The sequence below is a fragment of the Dromiciops gliroides genome, chromosome 3 (assembly GCF_019393635.1).
Source record: "Dromiciops gliroides isolate mDroGli1 chromosome 3, mDroGli1.pri, whole genome shotgun sequence".
In the NCBI taxonomy this organism is placed as follows: Eukaryota; Metazoa; Chordata; class Mammalia; order Microbiotheria; family Microbiotheriidae; genus Dromiciops; species Dromiciops gliroides.
This window is the reverse complement of record NC_057863.1, coordinates 89,872,906-89,898,657: the sequence shown is the minus strand read 5'-3', so window position 1 is coordinate 89,898,657 and position 25,752 is coordinate 89,872,906. Positions and strand designations below refer to the sequence as shown.

At 41.2% G+C, this 25,752-nt stretch overlaps 1 protein-coding gene across 1 annotated transcript in view; it reads left to right on the top strand.

Moving 5' to 3' along the window:
* LOC122747176 (aldehyde oxidase 2-like) overlaps positions 1-25,261 on the top strand; it is a 154,754-nt gene extending 129,493 nt beyond the window's left edge. The window contains exons 37-39 of the mRNA XM_043993364.1: positions 16,482-16,605; positions 24,702-24,758; positions 25,107-25,261. Coding sequence (XP_043849299.1) covers positions 16,482-16,605; positions 24,702-24,758; positions 25,107-25,261 — 336 coding nt within the window. The remainder of the gene's footprint in view (positions 1-16,481; positions 16,606-24,701; positions 24,759-25,106) is intronic.
* The last annotated feature ends 491 nt before the right edge of the window (positions 25,262-25,752 follow it).

Genomic DNA, 25,752 nt, shown 5'->3' with positions numbered 1-25,752 from the left:
GAGGGAGGACCATCCCCACACTGGTGGTGGCTGGAGGAGTTGGGTGAGGGGTGGCTGTGGATCTCTCAAGCCATCTCTCTGCTCCTCCCACCACAAAGGCAGCAGCCACACCCAAATTTATCTCATCAGGGGTGAGGGAGACTGGAATGAAGGGTGATGGTCCTGGAGCTAGCTCAGTCCTGATCTGGTTCCATTTATTTCTTTAGGTGCGTCCGTCCTTTGGTTTAGTTTCTCAAGGAGAAGGTTCTTTGATATACCCCAGAGAACTTCTGGGGTGCTAGGCCCTATAACAGAAGGATTATTTGATTCCAGAACTGTCAGAGAGTGAGTGGTAGAAGTATAATTCAACTCAATTCAATTAAATAAACAAAGTAAGCCACAAGGTGTTCCCCCAACTAAGTTCACTTCTGGGTGTGGCCTAGTTAGTGGATAAGCTGTTCTCTCACTTATAGGACTTTGTAGGTCCAAAGCATTTCTTCTTCATTCAAAGCCATGAGGAGGAGAGAAAGATCTGATCTGTTCTTGACTTTTTTTTTTTAAGTGAGGCAACTGGGGTTAAGTGACTTGCCCAGAGTCACACAGCTAGTAAGTGTTAAGTGTCTGAGGCTGGATTTGAACTCAGGTCCTCCTGACTCCGGGCCGATGCTCTATCCACTGTGCCACCTAGCTGCTCCATGTTCCTGACTTTTTTAAGGTCCATTCAATTCCAGACAATTAAAAGGCTTTTTGTAACCAACGATAAGCCAACAGGAAACAGGATAATGTTCATGAATTTCCAAAAACTGGTTCACCTAGCAGTGGTTTGGTAGATTGCAATAGTCAGTGCACATGGCACATTCTCTAAGGCCCTCATCAGCCCAGAGATAGGATCTGAGGGTGGAGGACAGTGCAGTAAATTATAGAATCAAGACTGTGAAGGGAGGAAATTGAGGCCAGGACAAGAGTGATGGACTTGGAAAGCAAGGAAGTGAAGTGAGGCAGAGGGAGGGACAAAGGGACAGGAGATCCTAATTATGATTCAGAGTTCAAGATCATGGAAAGTTTGGGATGGCTAGAGTAGAGTACAGGTGTAGGTGGTGGGAGATGAAAAGATTGGTTAATTGGGAGGCCAATGTTTGAAGGAATATCAATGTTCATATTGTTGTACCAAGGATGAGGACAGGAGATAAGGTAGATGAGAAAACTGTGAACCAGGTTCTCCACTTCATGGGGAAGAAGAGAGAATGACAGCAACAAAGATCTTAGGGCAATATGGATAAATGTTCCATCCAATGCCAATGCTGAAACTTTAAATAAAGAGAACTGCCATTTATATGGTATGTTAAAGACTGAAGGCACTTTACATAAATTATGTCATTTGAACCTCCCAACAACCCTGTGAGGCACATACTACAATTTTTTATTATCTTCATTTTCCAGATGAGGAAATCAGGGCTTAGAGGGGTTAAGTGACTTGTCCATGGTGTCATAATGAGTAAGTGTCAGAGACGGGATTTTAAATGGTCTCTAAGTCCAGGATTCAATTCACTATACTATGATGTTCCCTATATGATACTAACTATCATCTTGGTGCCACCATGGAAATGGACAATTTCCAACAAAGTCAACTCCAATGGCTGCCATGAAAGCTATCTCCACCCTTTACCCCAGTACCTCTTCTCTAATCAAACACTTATCAAACCACTCCAGTGGTTCACCATCAGAATTGTAGAGTCATTCACTTAATGGTTTCTACCACAATCCACAGACCTCCCAGATAGACAAAGACAACGTCCTTAGAGCATTACACCACCTGCATCAAACTTAAATGTGATGGCTGGAAGCAGTGGTCAACCAGAGCCAAGCAACTGGCCTTTTATGATAAGCATAGAAAAAAGCGATTTCCCAGTTGACCCGCCTCTTCTCCCAAGGTTGTCCCATGTAAATTTTTTTAAACTTAAAGATATATGAACATTCTTTTCATGGTGGGTTATTTTCCATACAATATCACTAAAGTATTAACAAATGATTCTACATGTTCTCTTTCTTAGATCCCAATAGATGATGCAAAGACCTTTAAGCCTTGGTCTATTCCTATTGTTTAACATCATCATCCTTTCCTAAAAGGTGAGATCCTTTCAGTTCACAAACTCATTTCTTTATCTGTGAATATGAACCCTATTCATTCAACTATTGATTGGCCTGCCAAATAAATTAAAGAAAGGCCTTGAACTCTTTCCTCTATATTTATTTTCCATAACTTTTTTTCTTTCAGATATCGAGGAGGCTTTCCACGATTTAAAAGGATGAATTAAATTACAAAGATGGCTTTTTAATCCAAACTAGACCCAGAACTCCTCTTCGAATCTATTCTTTCTACCCATGGAAAAACACAATGAATTTTAGAAACTCTGCTGCAGTTCTCATAGCTATGAGAGATGATTGAGACTTTCATGGGAAATTTATTGGATATCACTGTACATTTATCCACAAACCCATGTATTACAGGATACAATTGTGTTTCTTTCCACTTGATTTTTGGAATTTTCTAAAGAAGTAAGGCCTTCTTTTACTTCTTAACTAATATGGCCCTCTCTGGTACTAGAAATGGTGTTACCACCTAAGTCTATTTGAAAAGTATTTTTGTATTGATGCTTTTTTTTTGCAGGGCAATGAAGGTTAAGTAACTTGCCCAGGGTCACACAGCTAGTAAGTGTCAAGTGTCTGAGGCTGGATTTGAATTCAGGTCCTCCTGAATCCAGGGCCGGTACTTTATCCACTGTGCCACCTAGCTGCCCCCCTGTATTGTTGCTTTTTAAAAATCTTTACATTATAAAGACCTCTTCCCTCCTCTATCTCTTGGCTCCTTTGCTCTAAAAGACTGAACCTTCCATTATTATACTATCTTTAAAGCATTAATTAGTAGTAGAATAATATAATGGGCTTAAGGGGCAGTACTGGCCTTGGCGTCAGAAAAAGCCTGAGTTCCTAGCCTACTTTCCTCACAAAAACATTTGTGCATATAATGCATATATGTATTATAATACATATGAAGAAAATGAGACTCAGAAAGCTTTAGTTACTAGGCCAATGTCACACAGCTAGTAAGTCAGGGGATCTGGACCTTTAACTTCAAAGCCTTCGAGCTCCAAGTGAAGTGTTTTTCTCACTAGCCTGAAAGCCTAGGGACTTGGCTTCTTGTCTGAGCTCTACCTGTTTCATGACACTTAGGTTAGTCATGCCAACTCTTCTCATTTGTAAAATGAGGGAGTTGGACTACATAATTGCTAAAGTCTTTTCCAGCTCTGGCATTGTACATAGATTAGACAGTCAAGAAAAGGTTTTAGTCATCAATCAGTCAAAAGTCATTTAGAGTAGTTTTGCTTGGGGTGGGGAGGGATGCAGACAGACATTTAAAGATATGTTTTAAAGTATTCATTGATGTAGAACACCTTCTTTTTAAAAACTTAGCAAGTTTATAAAAAACAAATCATATGGTTCACATTAATATTTGCCCAATTCTCTCCAGTACCAAAAAGCATGTTTAATAATGGGGCCTCACGGGGCAGCTAGGTGGCACAGTGCATAGAGCACCAGCCCTGGATTCAGGAGTACCTGAGTTCAAATCTGGCCTCAGACACTTAACACTTACTAGCTATGTGACCCTGGGCAAGTCACTTAACCCCCATTGCCCTGCAAAAAAAAAAACAAAAAACCCAATAATGGGGCCTCACATGGGACAAAGTAGGTTATAAAGAACCATCATATTGTAGTTATGCCTACAACTATGTTATAATTTTAAAAACCTATGCCCCCTAGGGGCGGCTACGTGGTGCAGTGGATAGAGCACCAGCCCTGGAGTCAGGAGGACCTGAGTTCAAATCCGGCCTCAGACACTTAACACTTACTAGCTGTGTGACCCTGGGCAAGTCACTTAACCCCAATTGCCTCACCAAAAAAAAAACCCTGTGCCCCTACAGGACCTCATAGTCCTGAGTTTTTTAGACCCTAAAAAGAAAAGAAATTGATACATGAATTGGACCCAATCTGATCAAGAAGGGGGAAATAAACTGTTTTTCTTTGTGAAGGACAGCTAACACACTGGATGAACCCCCCCAAAATGTTACATGCTAGAACATTTCATAAAATGAAATTTAAGAGGGGCAAATGTAATGTCTTAAACTTAACTTAAGAAACTAAACTTCACAAGTACAGGATGGGGAGATCAAGTTCAGGAGCAGAAGGTCTGAAAAAGATGTGGGTGTTATAGTGGACTGCAAGCTCAACATGAATCTGCAGTATGATATGACATCTCAAAAAAGCTAGCATGAATTAGGACTAGGACTTTTATCAGAAGTGTCACAGCTTTCAAGTATAAGGATAGTGTGCCATGGTCAGACCACAACTCGAGTATTGTGTTTATTCTTTCTGCCACAATTTAGGAAAGACAGTGATAAGCTGGAAGGATACAGAGGAAGGCAACCAAAATGGTGAAAGTCCTTGAGTCCAGACCGTATGAAATCTGGCTGAGGGAGTTAGGGATGGTCAGAGAGAAGGACTCAAAGAAGACATGACAGCTGTGCTAAAGTACTGAAGGACTCTCACAGGAAGATTAGACTTGTTTTGGTCCCCACAGAGCAGAACCAAGAACACAGGGTGGAAGTTCAAAGTTCAAAGAAGAGAACTATTTATGCTTGGTCACAGGAAAAATCTGATAACAATGAACACTGCCCAAAAGTGGAATGAGCAGTTTTGAGAGGGGGTGTATTATTCCTCACTGTAAGTCCTCAAGCAAAACCTAGATGACCATTGTCAGCTATTATGGTGGGGATGCCTTCTTAGGTAGGGTTATGACTCGGTGGTCTTCCAACTCTAAAAATCTATGATTCTGGAGATAATGGCGCTTTGGGGACCAGTCATTAGCACGAAAATTAAATAGCACCCCAATAACAAAAATTAATATGCCATCTGATATAATCACAACTACCAAGTTACCCCTCTCATTTATGCCTAGAATGAACAAAGAAGTGAGAGGACTTAGTGAATCAGGACTGCGCCAGGAGTCAAGAGAACCTGAATTCTAAATTCGACTCTCACACTGTGACCTTAAGCAAGTCATTTAACTTCCCTGGCCTCTTTTGTAAACAAAGGGGCTGGACTAGATGATGTCTCCACTTCTCACAATCTATGATTCTACGGGATAGGCATGATATAAGCATGTGATTCTGATGCAATCCAACATGCACTTATGTGCCAGATACTGCACCAGGCAAAGGAGATGCAAAGACAAAATGAAAAAAAAAAAAACGGTCTCTAGGACTTGGGGGTGGGGTGGAGTCAATGTAAACAGATAAGCCTATACAGCATAATTTGAGAGAGAGCATTAACGACTATGGAGAACAGGAGAGGCTTGTCATAGGATGTAGGTGGAGGAAGCAAGGGATTCTCAGTGGCTGAAAAGAGGAGAAAAATCACAGGCAAGTGAGAAAGCCGTGGCCAAGACATGACCGCAGGACACAGAATGCTAAGTGCTAAGAAAATGGCTAAGTGGCAGGTTTGGCTGGAACAGAGAATGTATGATTCCATGATTTAAGGTGCTGCCTGAAAGCTGAGGGACAGAAATTGATAAATTGCAGAAAAGAGCTTTAAACAAGTTTGCCTGAAGGGAATGAAAGGCATAGCTATTGTAGAACCCATTGATTTTGGAGGCACTGCACTGGTTTCATAGCTTGGCCATGCGTGGCAGGAGATAAAGGACTAACACTTGGCCAAAGCATCCTGGTATCTGGGATGGGTTGTCATCCTACCCGCCTAAATCAGGATTTCAAAGAAGAAAGAAATTCCAAGGCACTGAGCTATAAGAACAGCAAAGTATATAACTTAAAAATCTGAGAGCAGAAGTGAGATGAGACACCAGAGCTGTGGAAGTAGACAGGATAAGCAAATATGGGTGGGAAGACCAAAGCTCACAGTTTAGGACTAGGGTAAGATAAGCAAGCAACCAGAAATGAAAACAGGAAGGAAACCGAAGAATCGGTCAGTCATACATGTATTCCTGTGCTCTTAATGGTAACTTGGGGAGTCCTAACCAAGCTCATCTTGCCCCTTAAAGTGATGAGGTACTAACTCCAGGGTTCTGGAATTCTAGAATGAGATAGATATATAGAAATAGATACAGATACAGATTTAGATATATAGATTGTGCCTGCTCAACAGATTAAGTAGATGATCAGTACCTGAAAGACAAAGAACATGAAAGTAGATGTATTGGGGAGATAAGTGGGAGGTGATTCAAATAATAATTAAAAGAAATACATTAATTTGTGCCTCATCTGATTTTTAAGAGTAAAAATTTAATATAGTTAATGATGGAGTCAATTGAGAGGGTTAAAACCTAATTTTATCATCTGAGTTAATTAAGTTATAGTAAATGTAATTTAGGGATTTGGGAGAAGACTATTCTTATTTAACCATTTTGTCCTTATCACTTTTGAAAACAATGAATAGTACTCAAAAAAATAAGGGGTTTGAATAAAATTAAGTCTGTGGTGAATTGTGCTATTAAATCAGGATTTTCTACTAACTAGTACTTTACTGATTATCAATAAAAACACTAAAAAAAATAGATGTTTGAGGACAGTTCTTTGGATTCATTCAATAAGACTAATGTATTGTGTGTACAATCTTCCAGTTTGTTTTAAAAATAATTTTGTGTTTATGTTTTTATCTTTACACCAGAGACATTTCTGGGGGCAGGGGGGACTTATACACATACATGATTGATCCCTCCCTCGTGATGAAGAAAAGCAACTAATAAAAAGAATTCAATAATTTAATTTGACAACATATACAACATGCCCCTCTAGTAGTCCCCTATTTCTCTGCAGGAAGGAAGGAGGTATATTTCATTATTTCTTCTCCAAGTTTGACTTCCCTTTAATGATCGTTTCATTTGCATTTTTATGGTCACTGTTCTTTTGGTTCTGCTTTTTTTGCCCTGCACCAGCCTATACAAATCTTCTCATGTTTCCCGAAATTTCTCATATGTGTGATTTCCTACTATATAACAATATTTCATTACACCCATATACTACAGGGTTGGGGGTTTTTTTCAGTCATTCTCAGTCAATGGGCAATGACCTAAATCAATTTTGAGATACTGAAAACCCCAAACTTAGGATCAATGATTTGGTGCCGTCAAGATTCTAAAATTAGGTGAGAGGAACTGAATGCACATTTAAACTTGGGTTACCTGAGTTACACATGTCCTCTACCAGTGGCATCCCGCCTAAAGCAAGTTCAACTGGTACAATTCAATTAGGCAACACTAGACTGGATCTGACCTCACAGCGTCATCAACACTTACTCCTATTACTAATGTAGGAAGTGTGTGGACTCTGGAGCAATGCTAAGTTCAGCATACTTGTCAGTACAATGACAATATAAGTGAAGGGGACCCAAGACCAATACTGTGAGAGCACTGCAGCCTCCTTGCTACCCCAACATCTTTTTCTCTTCCCAAGCTCTCAAAAACAAGAAAATACACTCTACTCTATCATGTCATCACAAACTAACCCTACCTGTGAATACCTTTCCCTCCTTCTCCTTAACCACTCCAGCTAAGCACTGTCTCCATACACACTGGGTACCCTGGAGTGGTACCCAGAAGCCATCAAGAAGCATCTATTGGGGCAGCTAGGTGGCGCAGTGGATAAAGCACTGGTCTTGGATTCAGGAGGACCTGAGTTCAAATCCAACCTCAAACACTTGGCACTAGCTGTGTGACCCTGGGCACTCAACCCTCATTGCCCCGACGACAAAAAAAAAAAAGAAGAAGAGAAAAGCATCTATTAAGCACCTACAGTATACCAGGTACCATGTTAAGTATTATGGATACAAAAAGAAAGGCCAAAAAAAGAAATCCCTGCCCTGAAGGAATTTACAAACTAATGGGGAAGATAATATGTAAACAGTTATGCACAAAGAAGATCTATACCAGGAAAAATTGGAGATAATTTCATAGGAAAGGCACTTGTACTAAGGAGAACTGACTGGGAAAGGCTTTTTGGCAAAGGTAGGATGTTAAAGGAAGTCAGGATGGGGAGGGAGAGCACTTCAGACATGGGGGACAGTCAGTAAAAATGCATAGTTGGGAGTAATATCTTGTTCAAGGAACAGCATGAAGGCCGGTCACTGAATCACATAGTACATGGAAGGGAATAAGGTGTGTAAGATACCTGGAAAAGTAAAAAGGGGCCAGGTTGAAGAAGGGCTTTTATATTTGATTCTGGAGGCAACAGAGAGGCACTGAGATTTATTGAATGAGGGAGGAGCAGGGTCAAACCTGTGGAAGATCACTTTTAGCTGGGTGAAAGATGGGTTGGAGTGAAGAAAGACTTAAGGCAAGAAAACAAATCATCAGGTTATTTCAATAGTCCAAGGTGTGGTGACTGAAAGATTCTGAGAGACATAGTTTCTGGGTAATTTAATCATTGTATTAATAAGGCCAGAACATTATTAATAAAAGGATGGTCATGTGGCTGTCTCTCTTAGACCAAAGACCCTTAATGATTGTGGGCTCATAGTTTATATGCCCTTGGAAAAGTAGGTATTCCTGAAGGGTGCCAATGAACTCTGATCAGTTAACACAATGGGAGTTGGGCTATATTAAAATGATCATCTTGAAGTACCATGACTTGGGTCACCCAAATCTTAGTCAAAGAGACATCAATTTCTATATCACCTATCTTCACAAAAGCGAGAATCAACTCTTCCCCACATCTGTCTGAGCAAACACAACGAGCAGGATGCGCCCATTAGCCCAAACTTAGAATTTCTTCTACTACCTAATTAGATCTTGGCCTGGGTAAATCTTTTTTTTTTTTTTTTTTTGCAAGGCAGTGGAGGTTAAGTGACTTTCCCTAAGATCACACAGCTAGTAAGTGTCAAGTATCTGAGGCCGGATCTGAACTCAAGTACTCCTGAATCCAGGACCAGTGCTTTATCCACTATGCCACCTAGCTGCCCCCTGGGTAAATCTTTAAGAGAGATTTCTCACACTGGTTGGTTTCTGGATGAGGAAGTAAAAAAGGGGGAAAACCTTGGTCCTAATATAATAATTAGTTATTAAATACAAGAGAGAAATATTCATTTCTCATCAAGGGGAAATTGATGAAAGCTTCCTCCATGATGGTAGCAATATCATATGAGAGAAAGGGTGTATACAACAGACGTTGCTAAGGTAGGAATGACAGTGCTTGACAACTCATTAGATATGGGGTATGAGAAAGAGTGAGGAGTTGGAAATGAAACCTAGGTTGTGAGCCTGGGTGACTGGGAGGGGAGTGGTGCCCTCAACAGTAAAAAGGAAATTTGTGAGAGGGGATTAGTTAGGCAGAAAGATAATGAACTCAGTCTAATACACTATATGCCTGAGAGGGAGGACAGAAACAGACATACCATAATTGACCTGGTACTGCCTTTTTTTTTTTTTTGCAGGGCAATGAGGGTTAAGTGACTTGCCCAGGGTCACACAGCTAGTTAAGTGTTAAGTGTCTGAGGCTGGATCTGAACTCAGGTTCTCCTGAATTCAGGGCCAGTGCTCTATTCATTGTGCCACCTAGCTGCCCCCTGGTACTGCCTTTTGAGCTAGTTAGCACATTTGGAACCCAGTAGGAGAAGACTCTGTAATACATTGCAGGTATATGCAGTTACATACTTCCCAAGGTCTTAAAGGCTTAGTTCGGTTCCTTTCCAGTGATAAGCAATTCTGACCAAACACAATTAGGATTGCAGCCAGTCTTTTTTATGTGGGGCAATGAGGGTTAAGTGACTTCACACAGCTAGTAAGTGTCAAGTGTCTGAGGGCAGATTTGAACTCAGGTGCTCCTGAATCCAGAGCCAGTGCTTTATCCACTGCCCCTGGACTGCAGCCAGTCTTACATCCACTGGCAAGAGCTGCCAACATGCATCCTCCTTCACTACTGCAACTAAGCATTGTCTCTATATACACTGGAAAGTTATTATTGTCAACACAATTTGTCATTGTTGTCGTTTAGTTGTTCAGTAAGGTCCAACTCTTTGTGATCCTGTAGATCATAGCACACCAATGCTTTCTATGGGATTTTCTTGTCAAAGATACTGGACTGGTTTGCCATTTCTTCTTCTAGTGGACTAAGGCAAGCAGAGGTTAAGTGATTTGCCCAGGGTCACACAGATTGTTAAGTGTCTGAGGCTGGATTTGAACTCAGATCTTCCTGACTACAGGCTCAATGCTATATCCACTGAGACACCTAGCTCACAGTTTACCTGTTCCCAGATGTTTGCTAGGTTTCCCTTGTTACAATACTAATTGTTTCCATCTCTAGAGATAAGTTTCTACTTTTAAAAAGTCTGGCTTCCTATTGCTGGAGACCTAATATTGTCACCATTCTTTAAATCAAATAAAGCCAATTAGATATGAACTTTTTCAACCACTTCTAGGAAACAAAAGCAAAAAATAGCATTCAAACTATAGAATTTTTTTTCTTCTTTTTTTGCGGGGCAATGAGGGTTAAGTGATTTGCCCAGGGTCACACAGCTAGTAAGTATCAAGTGTTTGAGGCCGGATTTGAACTCAGGTACTTCTGAATTCAGGGCCAGTGCTTTATCTACTGCGTCACCTAGCTGCCCCCAACTATAGAATTTCTTGACAGCTGTCTCTTGCATTTTCCTATCTCCTCTCTAGGAGAGCTAGGTGGTATAGTAGATACAATTCCAGGACTGGAGTCAAAAAGATTCATCTTCCTGAGTTCAAATCTGGCTTTAGATACTGTGTGACCCTGGGCAAGTCATTTAACCCTGGTTTGCCTCAGTTCCTTATCTGTAAAATGAGCTAGTAAAGGAAATGACAAACCAGTATCTATCTATCTATCTATCTATCTATCTATCTATCTATCTATCTATCTATCTATCTATCTATCTATCTATCTATCAAACCCACATGGGATCATGAAGAGTCGGACACAACTGAAACACCTAAACAATAACAAAAATCTCCTCTCTAGCCCCAAGTTGGAGCTTGCCGTCTTATTCTCCCACCTGTCTTGATGGCTATAGAATACAGATTTTTTAAAAATCAAGCCTAGTACCTATATGACCCTTCTCTGTGTTCCAAAGAACTTGGCACCTGAGGCAAGGAATCTCTTTCTTGGAAAAGAAAAATCCATTTCGGTCGGGGTCCAGAAAAACAGACACATCCTGTCTTATGGGAAAAAAGGCACTGAGGGGTTTTCCCAGTGGAGTGATTAAGTTTGTTAAGGTTTTTATTTACTAAAAGGAATGAAGTTATAAGGGCAAGAATAGGGCCCACTTCTCCATTGAGGATGAGGAAACACCTTAAGAGAACTCCACATGTGGCTGGAACCTGGAAGCAAAGAGAGTGCCTAGCAGAGCTGCCCTTGGCAGCAACTAGTAGCAACCACAGGTTCAGGGAAGCAGTGTTGCACAGTCACTGTGTAGGCACACAGAAAAGACCACAGGCCTGGCCCATACACCATGCCTATGCAAGGTGTAGATCTTATGTGTCCAGGAGAGACTTCATGCCATTTGAGGAGAGTAAGGAGCAGAACCAGTGGAGACAGCGTGACAACATCACCAGAAAACACTGGAGGTAACATAGTGTTAAGCATGATTTGCATCTCTACACATAGTTATGGTGCCTTTTCACACATGCCTTTAATATGTGTTCCCTCTTTCCATTGATGGTGTGTATGGTATCAATGGGAGACCACGCCTCAAATTTGAGGGGGAGATGTTTTATTACTATTCTTCTTACTATACTCTTTCATTAAATGTCTTTGCTTTGAATTAATTGTCTCCTCTGGCTAACCAGCCAAAGAAAATACATCAGCAGGAGCTTGTGAGTTATAGTTTTTTGAGTGGCTTCAGACCCATGAAGTTTCATGGGCCTGAGGTGGCACTCTTTCAGGGATCCACTGTGTGAGTTCAGGGATGCCTCCAGATCTGATGGGGAAAAGCCCACAGGAGAGGTCAAAGCAAAGTGCTAAGAAATATTTGAAATGGGAGAGATCACTTTCACCAGTGGAAACATGATATGGCCACATGGAAACAAAAGGTAAAAGGCAACCAAGAAATCTAAAAACAACTTAACTTTCCAAATAGTGGTCCATGGGTTTCCACAGCTGGGTGATATTCCCTCTTAGAAACACAAGGGGGGGGGCATGCAACTGGGTAACACAATGGATAAAGCATCGGCCCTGGATTCAGGAGGACCTGAGTTCAAATCTGGCCTCAGACAATTGACACTGACTTTGCCCTCACTGACCCACAAAAAAAAGAAAAAAGAAAAGAAGAAAAAGAAACACAAGGAACCTAAGGAGGTGGATAGGAGAGGAGCAAGAAAGTGTGTACCCGCCAGTTCTTAACCAAAGCAAAAAGAAATCACAGAGACAGTTTGCTATAAGAATTAAAGTCATGATTTCTATTTCTCCATACAAACTTGATTTACTTAGTGAACAGTTAATTAATCTACTATAAGCCTTTAGGTTGCAAAAGAGTGGCCAACATGCATCAGTAGGAGTTTCCCATTATACAACTCTTCAAATACTTGAAGACAGGTGTCATTTGGTCCCTTTTTAATCTTATTGCCAAGCTAAATAGTATCAGGTCTCTCCCCAGGTCCTTCATCTAGCTCTCAAATCCATGGATTTGAGAGCCTTCACCATCCTGGTTACTCTTCCTTTTGAATGTTCTCCAGCTTATTCTTTCTAAAATGTGGTCCCTAGAACTGAATTCAGTATTCCAATGTAGTCTGACCAGGGCAGAATGCAGAAGACTATCACTTCCTTTTTCCTGGAAGCGTTGCCTCTTTTAATCCAGCCCAACATAAAATTAGGGTTTTTTTGGCTGCCATATCATACTGCTAACGGTCCACTATAACTTATAGTTCACTTTCAAGCACGCTTTTGCCTGCCTCCCCGATCTTGTATTTGGATTCACAAATGAAAAACTTTACAATGCTCCTTTAAATTCCAAATTGATTCAGCCCAATGTTTTATCCTGTCAAGTTCTTTTTGAATACTGTTACCCAATATATTAACAATCCCCACCCTGGTTTTTGATAAGTATGCCATCTATTCCTTTATACAAAGTATTAATAAAAATGCTAAACAGCCCAGAAACATGCACAGATTCCTGGGGCAACTTCCCGGAAGAGCTTCTATCAGGCATTGAACCATTAGCAATGACTCTTTTCTTTCTTTCTTTTTTTTTTTTCTTTTTGCAGGGCAATGGGGGTTAAGTGACTTGCCCAGGGTCACATAGCTAGTACGTGTCAAGTATCTGAGGCTGGATTTGAACTCAGGTACTCCTGAATCCAGGGTCAGTGCTTTATCCACTGTGCCACCTAGCTGCCCCAGCAATGACTCTTTGACTCTGGCCATTCAACCAATTCCAAATCTGCCTAATTCTACTATTATCTTCCACATTTTCCCCAAGGATAACATGAGATAATTTATCAAATGCTTTGCTAAAATCTGGTTGGCTACATCTATAGCATTCCCCTAATCTACCAGTTTACTAAACCTATCACAAAAAGAATTAATCTGGGATCACTACTTCCTTTTCTAGATCCTCTTTAACTCAATCATAGAAAAAATTTAGAATGGATTATTCATCACTTTACTAATCCATTGTAAATTTTTTCTAGGATTCAAAATCAAGCTCACAACATAACGGATATTCTAAGACCAGTAGGAAAATGAAAACATAGGTGAATAAACAGGACTAGCTCCAAGAATTTTGAAGGAACTAATTGTAAAAGTATGGAACTCTCTCCCATTCCCACCAACACCCACCAGCATCCATTGACCACTGACAGGAGGCTAACCCTACCCATCATAGGATTATCAGCGTCCCCGGTGTCCCCAGTCCTATTTCCAGCCTGGCTGACACAGCCATCATGCAGGTCCTGACTAGTGGAGAAACAATCTAGCAACTGCCTCTGAGCTACAGAGTTCTTACCACCCAAATCCTTGGCACTGCCCAAGCGTTCCAATACCTTTCCATCCATCCTGCAGCTAAATGTGAGCTCACCAAGACCAGGAACTAGCTGCATTTCTATTTATGTTGCTCAATACATGGGAAACTCTTAATAGGTGCTTTTTTACATTCTTATTCATTCATTCATGAAAAATGGCAACTGAGTTTGACTCTAGTGACCCGGAGTTCATAACCTTTTTTTGTATCACAGACTCCTTTGGCAGTCTGGTGAAATCCATGGATCCCTTCTCAGAATGCTGTGTCTAAGTGCATAAAGTAAAATGTATAGGATTACAAAGGAAAGCAATTATGTTGAAATAGCTATCAAAAAAATGGGGGGGGTGGGCAATGAGGGTTAAGTGACTTGTCCAGGGTCACACAGCTAGTACGTGTCAAGTGTCTGAGGCCGGATTTGAACTCAGGTACTTCTGAATCCAGGGCCGGTGCTTTATCTACTGTGCCACCTAGCTGCCCTGCAAAAAAAATTTTTTTTTTAAAGTTCAAAGTGCATAGCAGAGAAATAAGAAAAAATAAAATAAACTGAAAAAAATAAGAAGAAAAATAAAAAACCCCAGATTATGAATTCCTGTGTCTAGTCTATCTGCTTCAAACTATCCAGTATTTTGTCACCCAAATAATTATCCTCAAACACATTTATATCTACCCATAATTGATCTACTCTAGTGGTCCTCAGTATAATGCAGACCCATTGTGGATTCTAAACATCTTTCTTTAAAATATATTTTCCACTGGGTCCACCACACTTTTCCAGCACAGCAGGAGAATTTAAGGCTTTATTTCTACTTCCCCAGGGAGCCTCATATAGTGCCAGTGGTCTTCATATCTCCTTAAATTTTAGAAAAAAGACAAAAGTGCAGGAAAGTAGAGGAACAGAGTGCCGGAATTTCCAACAAGGGAGATTCAGGAAGGACCAATTGCCTTAAACATCCAGGGCCATCTCCAGGTGTCCTGATGTATATCTTGCCACTGGACCCAGATGGCTCTGGAGGAGAGTGTAGGGGCCAAATTGAATATGGGGAGAGTTAATTGGGTGGCTCACCATAATATTGGGATTCAGAAAATAATGAGGGACCTCTAGGTCCAAAGTTTCCTCCCTTCCAAACTGCCTTTTTAGTTATTTCTCCCAGGCCAATAAGAAAGGAGATTAACAGCCTCTTTTCCACAAATAAATCAGGTTTTATTAATGGGAATAAAATACGTAACAAAGGTGAAATTAATAAAGCCAAGGACAAGGGAATGGGGGAAGAGAAAAATGGATAAGCTCCCTGGCTCTAGCAAAGACCGAAACAATCCCTAAACTTGCTTCCAGCTCAGCTAATTCAAAGAGCTGGCCTCGTTTCTATTAACTCACCACCTGAGGTCCATAGTTTCTATAGCAGTCAACTGTATAGCCCCTCTCCAGTCGGCTCTCTGAAGCTCACCAACCGGAAAGAGCGAGCTCAGAGTGAACATTCTCTTTTCTACCTTTTCTCTCCCTTCCCCCAAAAAGAGAGGTCCTTCAAGTTGCTTGGCCAAGAGTGGTGCCCCTAGTGACGTCAGTAGTATACATCATTCAGGGCAGGTCAGGTGTGGCCTATATCTAATCATCTCAAGTAGGTACTTAGTAGGTTTCTCAAACAATACTAGATCAATCAGGTGGGACCCCTGGGTGTCTGCCAAATTCCATTATTTTATCACAAAAATGAGGTTGGTGACTTTGCACAGCCCTCCCTTAAATTCAATTCACTGCAAGTCATGACATCACCCCGTTGTCATGGTCCTCTTTGAAAATGAAGGACAAGGGGGCAGCTAGGTGGTACAGTAGAAAAAGCACCAGCACTGAATTCAGGAGGACCTGAGTTCAAATCTGTCCCCAGACACTTAACACTTACTAGCTGTGTGATCTTGGGCAAGTCACTTAACCCTCATTGCCCCCCCCTTCCCCCGCCCAAGGCATGGGTAGCAATCATGATACTCAACAAAATATAAAATCCAAAAAAGTTCCAATTAAAAAAGAAAATGAGGGGCAGTTAGGTGGCACAATGGATAGAGCACTGGCCCTGGAGTCAGGAGGACATGAGTTCAAATCCGGCCTCAGACACTTGACACTTACTAGCTGTGTGACCCTGGGCAAGTCACTTAACCCCAATTGCCTCACCAAAAAAGTAAAGAAAGAAAAAAAGAAAAAGAAAATGAAGGACAAACAATAACATTTTGGAAACTAACTAAAGGCAAGGGATCAGACATGGAAAGCTCCAACTATACAGGAATAAGGTACAGATTTGAGGTCCAGAAGGGAAGGAATTGTATCCTATATAAGCTTTATATCTCCCTCAGCGCCTAGCACAATGCCCTGCACACAGTATATGTTTAATAAATATTTGTTGAATGAATGAACAGAGAAATCACAGATGGAATTTCAGCTTCTGTGCCCTAAGGCCCAAAACTGTTCTTATACATAGGCCTACTCGCCCCAGCTCTTCCTTGCCTTTATTAATCTCTTGCCGCTGGGCTCAATAGTGAAGACTGGATACCATAGTTCATTGGGTCTGCAAAATCAAAAGATATTTGTTACTTATGGCCCAGGTTCCTCCCTTAATTCCCCCAAGTACTGGTCTCATATAGATTGAGTTCAATCTTGAATTTCCCCAAAATGTCATTTTTCTCTTGGTTCATTATTGTCCCCACTCAAAGTTTACTCTAGGAATTATCTGAATAGAGCTGGTACATAGCTCATGTATAAGGATATTATAGGTGTGTATATATATATATACATACACACACACATATATATACATATATATACACACACATATATGTATGGACATATACATATATATGTATGTGTGTGTGTGTGTGTGTGTGTGTGTGTAACAGAGTACCATCAAAGGACTAAAGTAATAAATGTATATCAGACACAGAACAACCTTTATTTCACCCCACAGAATATGCAGAAGACAATAAGGATTCATAGAAGCACATCAACAAATGAAGAAAACACATACATGGACTCAAAATAGCCCACAAATCATCAACATATTTGTCTTCTCTTTCTAGTGAGTCTTACTTTCCCAGAGGACCCCACCTCTCAGACTTGTAGTATTACCCTATGATTCTTCTCTCAGAAGGGCAATATATTTTAGGACTGCTAAATAGGCACCCTTATCATCAGAACTACATTACCCTAATTGGTCATTGTCCTTCCTTCTTGAAGAGGAGCAAAATGACATTACTATGTCAGGGTCAAGGTACAATGTGTCCAACTGTGGCTGATCAGATCAATATGAGCTCAGAAGGCTCTACCACAGGTTAGGCATAAACAGTCCACATGAACATTTGGAGTGGAAATGTCTCTAAATTTGCACATCTCACATTTCTTTTTTTTGTTTGTTTGTTTTTGGTTTTTTAGTGAGGCAATTGGGGTTAAGTGACTTGCCCAGGGTCATACAGCTAGTAAGTGTTAAGTGTCTGAGGTCGGATTTGAACTCAGGTACTCCTGACTCCAGGGCAGGTGCTCTATCCACTTAATCACCTAGCTGCCCCCTCACATTTCTTTTGAGCTGCTGCAATTCTGCTTCACTCATAGAGCACAGAACCTTCTTTGATGTGGGAATGCCAGGCTGGGTGGTCCTTTGCCAGTGTCTCCCATCTCATGCAATTAATTTCAAAGTTCTTCACAGAGACCTTAAGAACATCCTTGTATTTTTCTGACCTCTGTGTGAGTGCTTGCCTTGTGTGAGTTCTCTGTAAAACAGTCTTTTAGGCAAACATTCTTTAGGCATTTGAACAATATGGCTCTCTGCAGTAGAGTTTGAATTCTTGGCAGTTCAACTTGAGAAAGGACCTCAGTGTCTGGTACCTTATCTTGCCAGTTGATCTTCAGAATCTTCCTAAGACAATTCAAACTGATTTAGTTTCCTGTCCTGGCACTTGTATACTGTCCATGTTTCACAGGCATAACATAATGAGGTCAGCACAATAGCTCTGTAGACTTTAAGTTTGGTAGGCAATTACTATATCTTCTCTCCCACACCTTCCTCCTCCATGAACCAGAGGTAGGAACAGAAATGGGTGCCTTTGGTAGCTCTGTCACCCATTACCCAGTTCTGGGTCACAGTTCCAGGGCAGAAAGGAGTGATCTGAGCAAAAGATACCCTAGCTATGTGCTAAGAAAGGGACAAGTTCCAAAAACTTAGTTGTGTGGCTCTGAGCCAAGAGCAGAGGTGGGACTCAGTTCTAAACTTTAACCCCACACATAAACCTACAGTGGAATAAACAGGGAAGAAGACCAAAACCAAACCAACAGAACTTCACAGTAGGCTAACATTATAACTGAATCCATTAGCTGCCTATTGACATTCAATCATACAAAATCCAACAGACCCCAACCTGGATTGGGAACTTGCAGAGCTCAGACGAGGAGGACAATGAACAAATCTCTTCCCAGATCACACCATTTTGGAAACACTGAAAACTTGCAGGCCCCAGACTGAGATGTAAAAATAGCAGAAGGACAGAAAAGACAGAGCAGAGCCCAGTAGTAACATAAAATCCAGAATCAAGAAGTAGGATGGAAGAATGAGCAAACAGAAAAAGAACACAAACATAAAAAGCTACTATGGTGATGGGAAAGCTCAAGACACAAATACAGAAGAAGCCAATGACTTGAAAACACCTATAAGCAAAGCCTCAGAGAAAATGCAGATTGGGTATAAGCCCAACAAGAATTCCTAGAAAAGTTAAAGACTTTTTTTTTTAATAAAAAGATTTTAAAACTAAGAGTAGTAGAGGAAAAAATGAAAAAGGAATGAGAGCTATGCAAAAATAGAGGGTGAAGTTGTATTCTTTGTCATTTCACTTTCATTCCAGATAAATTCTAACAGAAATAAATGTATGTGGGGTGACTGGGAAGGGGGGACAATGAGAATGGGAATTAGCAAACAACTCTTCCAGAAGCATTTCATCTGTAGGCTTAGGGGCAACTAGATAGCATAGTGGATATACCACTAGCCCTGAAGTTGGGAGGACCTGAATTCAAATCCCACTTTAGGTACTTACTAGCTGTGTCACCCTGGACAAGTCACTTAATCCCAATTGCCCTAAACACCCAGGGCCATCTCTAGTTGTCCTGATATATATATATATATATATATATATATATATATATCTTGCCACTGGACCCAGATGATTCTGGAGGAGAGAGCGAGTTGGTGACTTTGCACAGCCCTCCTTCATTTAAATCCAGTTCACTGCAAGTTATGACATCACCCCAATGTCATGGTCCTCTTCCAGAATGAAGAACAAACAACAACAACAATCTGTAGGCTTAAATAGTAGCTATGCAACCATAGGAAAGTCAGTTTTTGAGCTTCAGTTTCCTTGTCTGTAAAATGAAACTAAAAATATTAGTACTACCTACCTACATCACTGGGTTATTATAGGGAAAGTTGTTTATAAACCTTAAGATAAATGAAAGTTATTACACTAACCTAAGATCATTATAGGAAAACAAAACTTTAAAAAAGGTTTTATACATCAAGATATACAAATTATGTTCATTTTTAACATACAAGTTCCTTATGGGCAGGGATCAGGACTTATTTTCTTTGTAACCTAAACAGCCAAGTGAAAGTCTTTCACATAGCTTGGGGTAGGGAGAGAAGAAGAGGTAAGGAACTCTTTCATAAATGTTTGTTGCCTTGAATTGAGCTGAATTGAATTCATTGGGCAGCACTATTTTATGAATAAATACCAACTAACTCTTGAGATTTCACACACCAATTATTATAATTTGGGAGGGGGGTCAAAACAGAACAAAAGTTTTCTCAAGGTTACCAGCAATTACTTCAGCCTATTCACAAAGTTACAAATGCCAGGGTAAGTTTTTCTTTATCTTATGTTTAAAAATCCCATTCAAAAGAATACATTATCTGTATATGTTTTATTTAAATGTTAGGTAAGATAGATAAATGATAGATAGATTAGATAGATTAGATAGATAGATAGATAGATAGATAGATAGATAGATAGATAGATAATTATACTTCTTATTAACTTGATCATAACACATACAGTATCATCATCCATGGGTATCATCATTATCTTGCCCAGACCTAAGCCTCCATGCCATGTCTACACCTGCCCTAACCATGCCACCACCACTTCCTCCTCCTCCCTGCTGGTGACCTGGACTCCACCTCTGGGTCCCTCAGCTCTGATAGATCTACTTTTGCCTTATCTTTCAGGGCTCAGGCCTCTACATCACTTTTCAGTGGGCTCCTGCCATGTCTTCATATATATACCCCTCATTCCAACATCTTTTTGCATTGTTTTCCCCCATAAGGATTTAAGTTCCTTGAGGGGAGGAGCTGTCCTGCTTGTTTATAGTTGTATCTAGTGTACTTTGGCACAATAGCTGATACATAGCAAACAACAAATGATCTATGCATTCATAATTTTAAGCCAATGATTCTTTTCTTTTTCTTTCTTTCTTTTTTTTTTGCAGGGCAATGAGGGTTAAGTGACTTGCCCAGGGTCACACAGCTAGTAAGTCAAGTGTCTGAGGTCAGATTTGAACTCTGATCCTCCTGAATCCAGGGCCGGTGCTTTATCTACTGCACCACCTAGCTGTCCTCTGCATTCATAATTTTAAAATACTCATTCTAACTTTTCTTGGTGGCAGTTGAGAATGCTCTATCATGAAATTTGCATTACATAAATTTAATGTCAGTTTTGAATCCCAAATTATAAGGAGGTGATTTAATGCTATTCTAGACTTCTTTCAAGCTTGCAGGGGATCTTTGCAGCTTCTTTGACCCAGTTATTGCCTAAATGTCAACCAGCACACAAAGAACTTGTCTTCCACAAAGTCTATAACACAGTTGTACAAAAGGTATTCTTGAATCACTGAACATGGAAGAAAAAGACTTTATCAAAAGGCTCCAAAACCCTACTAAGCATTAGAAATCCTATAGTTAACCACCTCTGAAAATGAAACCCTCTTCTATTTCTTTCACCAATATAAAGTCAACAAAACTTGTAATCCTTGTACCTAGTCACCATTTCATGAGAATTCAGATTCAGGCCAGGCAAGTAGGGTTTCTTTCCAAGGTCATTTGGGAAAGAAGGATGTTTCATAATTTTGAAAGTTAGAAGAGACCTTAGAAAGTCAAACCTTTTCATTTAACAGATGATGAAATGTGACCCTGAAAAGTTAAATGACTTTTCCAAAGTCAACACAGGTAAGTAATTAATGGAGGTGAGGGAGGTTCCTGTGCTACCAAATCCTGGATTTAGGCCTTATAATTTCAACTATATTCTGCTGCCATAGACTTCCTTGTCTTAATTATTCAACAAATATTTACCAAGCTGTGTGCAAACTCCTATATGGTGAGTGCAAGGAGCTAACATTACCAAAACAAAGAACAAACAGTGCCTACCCTCAAAGAGCTTACATTCAAAATTCTCTCTCCCTCATTATCAATTGGGTTTTCACATTCATACATTGTCTCCTTGGGGCCCCTAGGTGATGCAGTGGATAAAGCAACTCAGGAAGATTTGGGTTCAAATCTGGCCTCAGACACTTGACACTTACTAGCTGTGTGACCCTGGGCAAATCACTTAACCTTCATTGCCCCGTTTAAAAAAAAAAAACTAAAGAGAAAAAAAACCCATACATTATCTCCTTTTATGTTCTCTAGAACCTACTCCAAATTTCTCTAAAACCTGCTATATGGCCCATGTATAAATATCTTTCATAGACCCACCCCCTGGACCCAAGAGTCCCTCTCAGGAGAGAGCACCCATTAAAAATTCAAATGAAGACAATTTTGAGGGGCCATCCACATAGTCCATAGTCTCAACTCTCAAGGTACTTCGTATTTCACAAAGCCTTCTACACTTCTCCTTCCATACTTTAGTGAGTGTGAGAAATGGGTAATTGTCTCCTCTCAGTGTGTATATAACAGTCAGTCATACTCCCCTGACCTGTTTGTAGGACAAAGGTCTCAGATCCTCTCCTCTACGTCTGGCTAAAATCACATGGTTCAAGGAGCCCTGGTCTCAATTAGGTCCTCTCCAGAGTTGTGTCCATATAAGGAAGTATAAGGTCCACTCCTGAGTTATGCCCATAGAAGGAAGAGGGGTGGGAATACTGCGTTCCGATTAGCTAGTTTTTGCGCGTAGATTGTAACCCCGACCAGTGATGAAAAAGGGGAAGGTCCATTTGCGTTAGGGACTAGGGTATAAAACAGGGCTTGCGAGCCCCCTTTTGGGGCACCCACTAGCTGCACACTAGGGTGCTTCCTTCTCATGAGAAGAAAATAAAGCCTTTGTCACCTCGCTGCTGAGTTCCTGAGAATTATTGAGAAGAGGATGGATATTTCCCTCAGTGAGAAAATAAGGGCAATTTATCATGAGTTCCCCCTTCTCCCGTACTCTTAATTTCAAAACCCCTAGACCTCATCTTCCATTCCCTCCTCCTTTTACTCCTGCCTCTGATAAAAAGGTGACACTTTTCCTTCCCAAGACCTACCCTTCCTACTTATATATCTGATCCCAGTCCTTTCTATTTTCTCTGGGAAATTATCTCCACAATCATTACTTTTTTATTCTTCAGTCTCTCCCTATCTACAGTCTCATTCTCCAAGGCTACGAACATACCTTACACCCCCATTAATTCCTCAAGATATCACCCTATCTCTCTCCTCCCTAGCTGCCTCTCTTCTCCTTTCTACTTCCTCTCTCCCCATTTACTTCTCAACCTCCTATAATCTGGCTTCAGACTCCACCACTCAACTAAAACTGCTCTATCCAAAGTTATCAAGATCTCTTAATTACCAAAATCTGAGAATCTTTTGTTAATCATCATAGTCCTTGACTTCTCAGCAGCATATGATACTATTTGCACCCTCTCCTTCCATTTAGACTTTCCTCTGGGGATTTTCATGAAACTGCCTTATTGATTCTTCCTCCTACTTGTCTGGTCCTTGTCTCCTTTGCTCAATCATCATCATCCATATCATTCCACCCCCACCACAATTATGGCCCTTTCTTCTCTTTACTTTTTGGTGTCATCAGTTTCCATGAGTTTAATTGATGTCTCTGTCCTAATCTCTCTCCTGAGCCCTGATCCTCCATAACCAATGGACAACCATCTCAAAATGGTTGTCCCAGAGGTATTTCACACTCATTATGTTCCAAAACAACTTATTCTTTCTGGCACGGGGAAAATGGGTGGTGTGGGGGTCCTTAAGTATTCCTCTTTAAAGAATTACACCCTCTTGCACACAAAATCCAATTAGAATAAAATAATCCTTTATTTAGGTGCTAGAGAGGAACCAAGAGAGTAGTCAAAAACTTCTCTAGAGAGGAGATGACACAGAGACAGGATTCTCTGAGATACTTATCTCCTCAAACAAGAGAAAGGCCATAGCTTTTATAGATGGGGTCACCACCTGACAATGGAAAATTCCCTTTGGGGGTGGGGAAAGCTTGAGTGAAGGCTTGAAGAAGAGGACTTCGGGAGTTATCTCTGTCCCCTGGTGTAGATGAGGCAGCAACTTGGCCTAATAGGCTAATCTCTTACTTCTCAAGGTGTGTTTAGCTAGTGGGCCAGTTTCCCAACCCCATAATACTTTCCCTCTAAACACTCATCCTCCCAATTACCCTTTCCCTATTAAGAATGCAGTTATAGGGGCAACTAGGTGGTGCAGTGGATAAAACACTGGCCCTGGATTCAGGAGGACCTGAGTTCAAATCCGGTCTCAGACACCTGACACTAACTAGCTGTGTGACCTTGGGCAAGTCACTTAACCCCCACTGCCAGCAAAAAAAAAAAATGCAGTTATACTTTAGATTCCCAGGTTTGCAACTTTTGAGTGTTATTCTCAACTTTAGATTCCCAGGTTTGCAACTTTTGAGTATTATTCTCAACTTTCACTCCTTCCTCTCTTCTTTTCACTCAGGGCACTACCCTAGTTCAGATTCTCATCCCTTTTTTTTGGAAATACAGCAGAAACCTCAAAACTGACCTCCCTGCCTCCTCTCTCCCCTCATCCACACAGCCACTAATGATTTTCCTAAAATGCAGGCCTGACCATGTCATTACCCTGTTCAGTAAACATCAGTGCTTATTTTAAGAGCCAATACAAGCTCCTGCCTTCATTTAAAGCTCATCACAAGACAGTCCCAATCTATCTTTCTAGCCTTATTATACATTGCTGCCCCTCCCCCCACCCCATAGACTTCTATGGAGCAATCAAACTGGATTCTTCATACACAGCATTCCACCTCACATCCTCAATGAGTCTTTGCACAGGTCTGGAATGCACTTTTTCACCTCTGGCTCTTAGAATCCATAATTTCCTGAAAAATTCAGCTCAAATGCCAAGTAGGAGACCTTTTTCTGATCTCTCCTCCGCACCCCACCCCACCCCAATATTTCCACCATTCGCCCACCTCCTACAGCAAGCCTTCCCCAACCGCTCTTAATTCCAGTGCTTTCCTTCTAGTATTTCCTTTTTATCCTGTATATAGCTTACTTTGCATATATTTGATTGCATCTGATCTCCCTCTTTAGAGTCTAAGCTCCTTAAGGGTAGGGATTGTCTTCTGCCTTTCTGTGTGCTAAGCACTTAGCACAGTGCCTGATAAATGTTTATTGGATCATTTTCTACCCACAGGCAGTGTGGCCACTCGAGCTGGCGTTGGAGACCGAAACCTGGGTTCAAGTTCTTTCTGTACATACAGGCTATTTGACCCTGGACAAGTCATTAAATTTCTCAATGTCCAGGCGACTCTAAGAATAACTCTTTAAGTATGTTGTATGTAGCACAGGTACTGGATGTGCTATAGAAAGTGAAAATTTCCTCACCGGGAGTTTATGACAATGATAGTCCGTGTAAGAAATCGTTTGGTACATCATATTTAGATGTTGCCCAACAGCTACAGAGGGCTAAGTTTATTAAGGGAAGGGAGTTTCACTTTTGCTGTTTTAAATCCAGCACCTGGCTCAATTCGCCAGCCATATAGCAGGTTTAGGGTTTAGGGTTTTGTTTTTTTTGAGTCTTATCTCCCTCCTGGACTAGTCGGGGCCAGGGGGCTTTGCCTAGTCATCCTTCACGGCCAGTTTGGACACCCTCTGCTTTGTACACAACAGTCGATTAATAATAGCTGCACAGCAGAAAGTGTAAAGATTCACAGTCTTGGCAACCGGCAACTCGCCTACTTTCCTCATCTCTAAATGGAAAAACTGTGTCCCTAAAATTAATCCCCATTATTTTAATCCACTACTGGAGTGAGTTGAGGTGCAAAGCACTTTGTAACCACCAAAGTGCTCCCTAAGTGCTGGCTGATAATGAGAAAGGTTCGTGGGTCAAATGCAGGAATATTTCCCAGTGGAGGGCCCGGAAGCTCTTGGGAGGTGGAAGGCGGCTCTTCCGCAGTCCCTTCATGGGGTATAAATTGAGACCAGAGGGGTCCGGGTTCACGGTAGGCAAGTCCAGCCCACAGCCGACCACCACCCCGAGGAATAGCCTCTACACCCCCGCGGGCTCCAAAATCTAGCCCACGTCATTCTGCCCTCTGCCGCGCCCTCCTCCACTCCCCAGCAGCCGCAAACGCCCGTCCCGCACAGTTCCGGCCCCGCAGCTTTCCCAGCCCGCCCCGCACGCCCGCAGCCCACGCTACCCCGCTTCCGGTGCCAAGCCGGAGAAGGGCGGCAGGAGGGGGGGA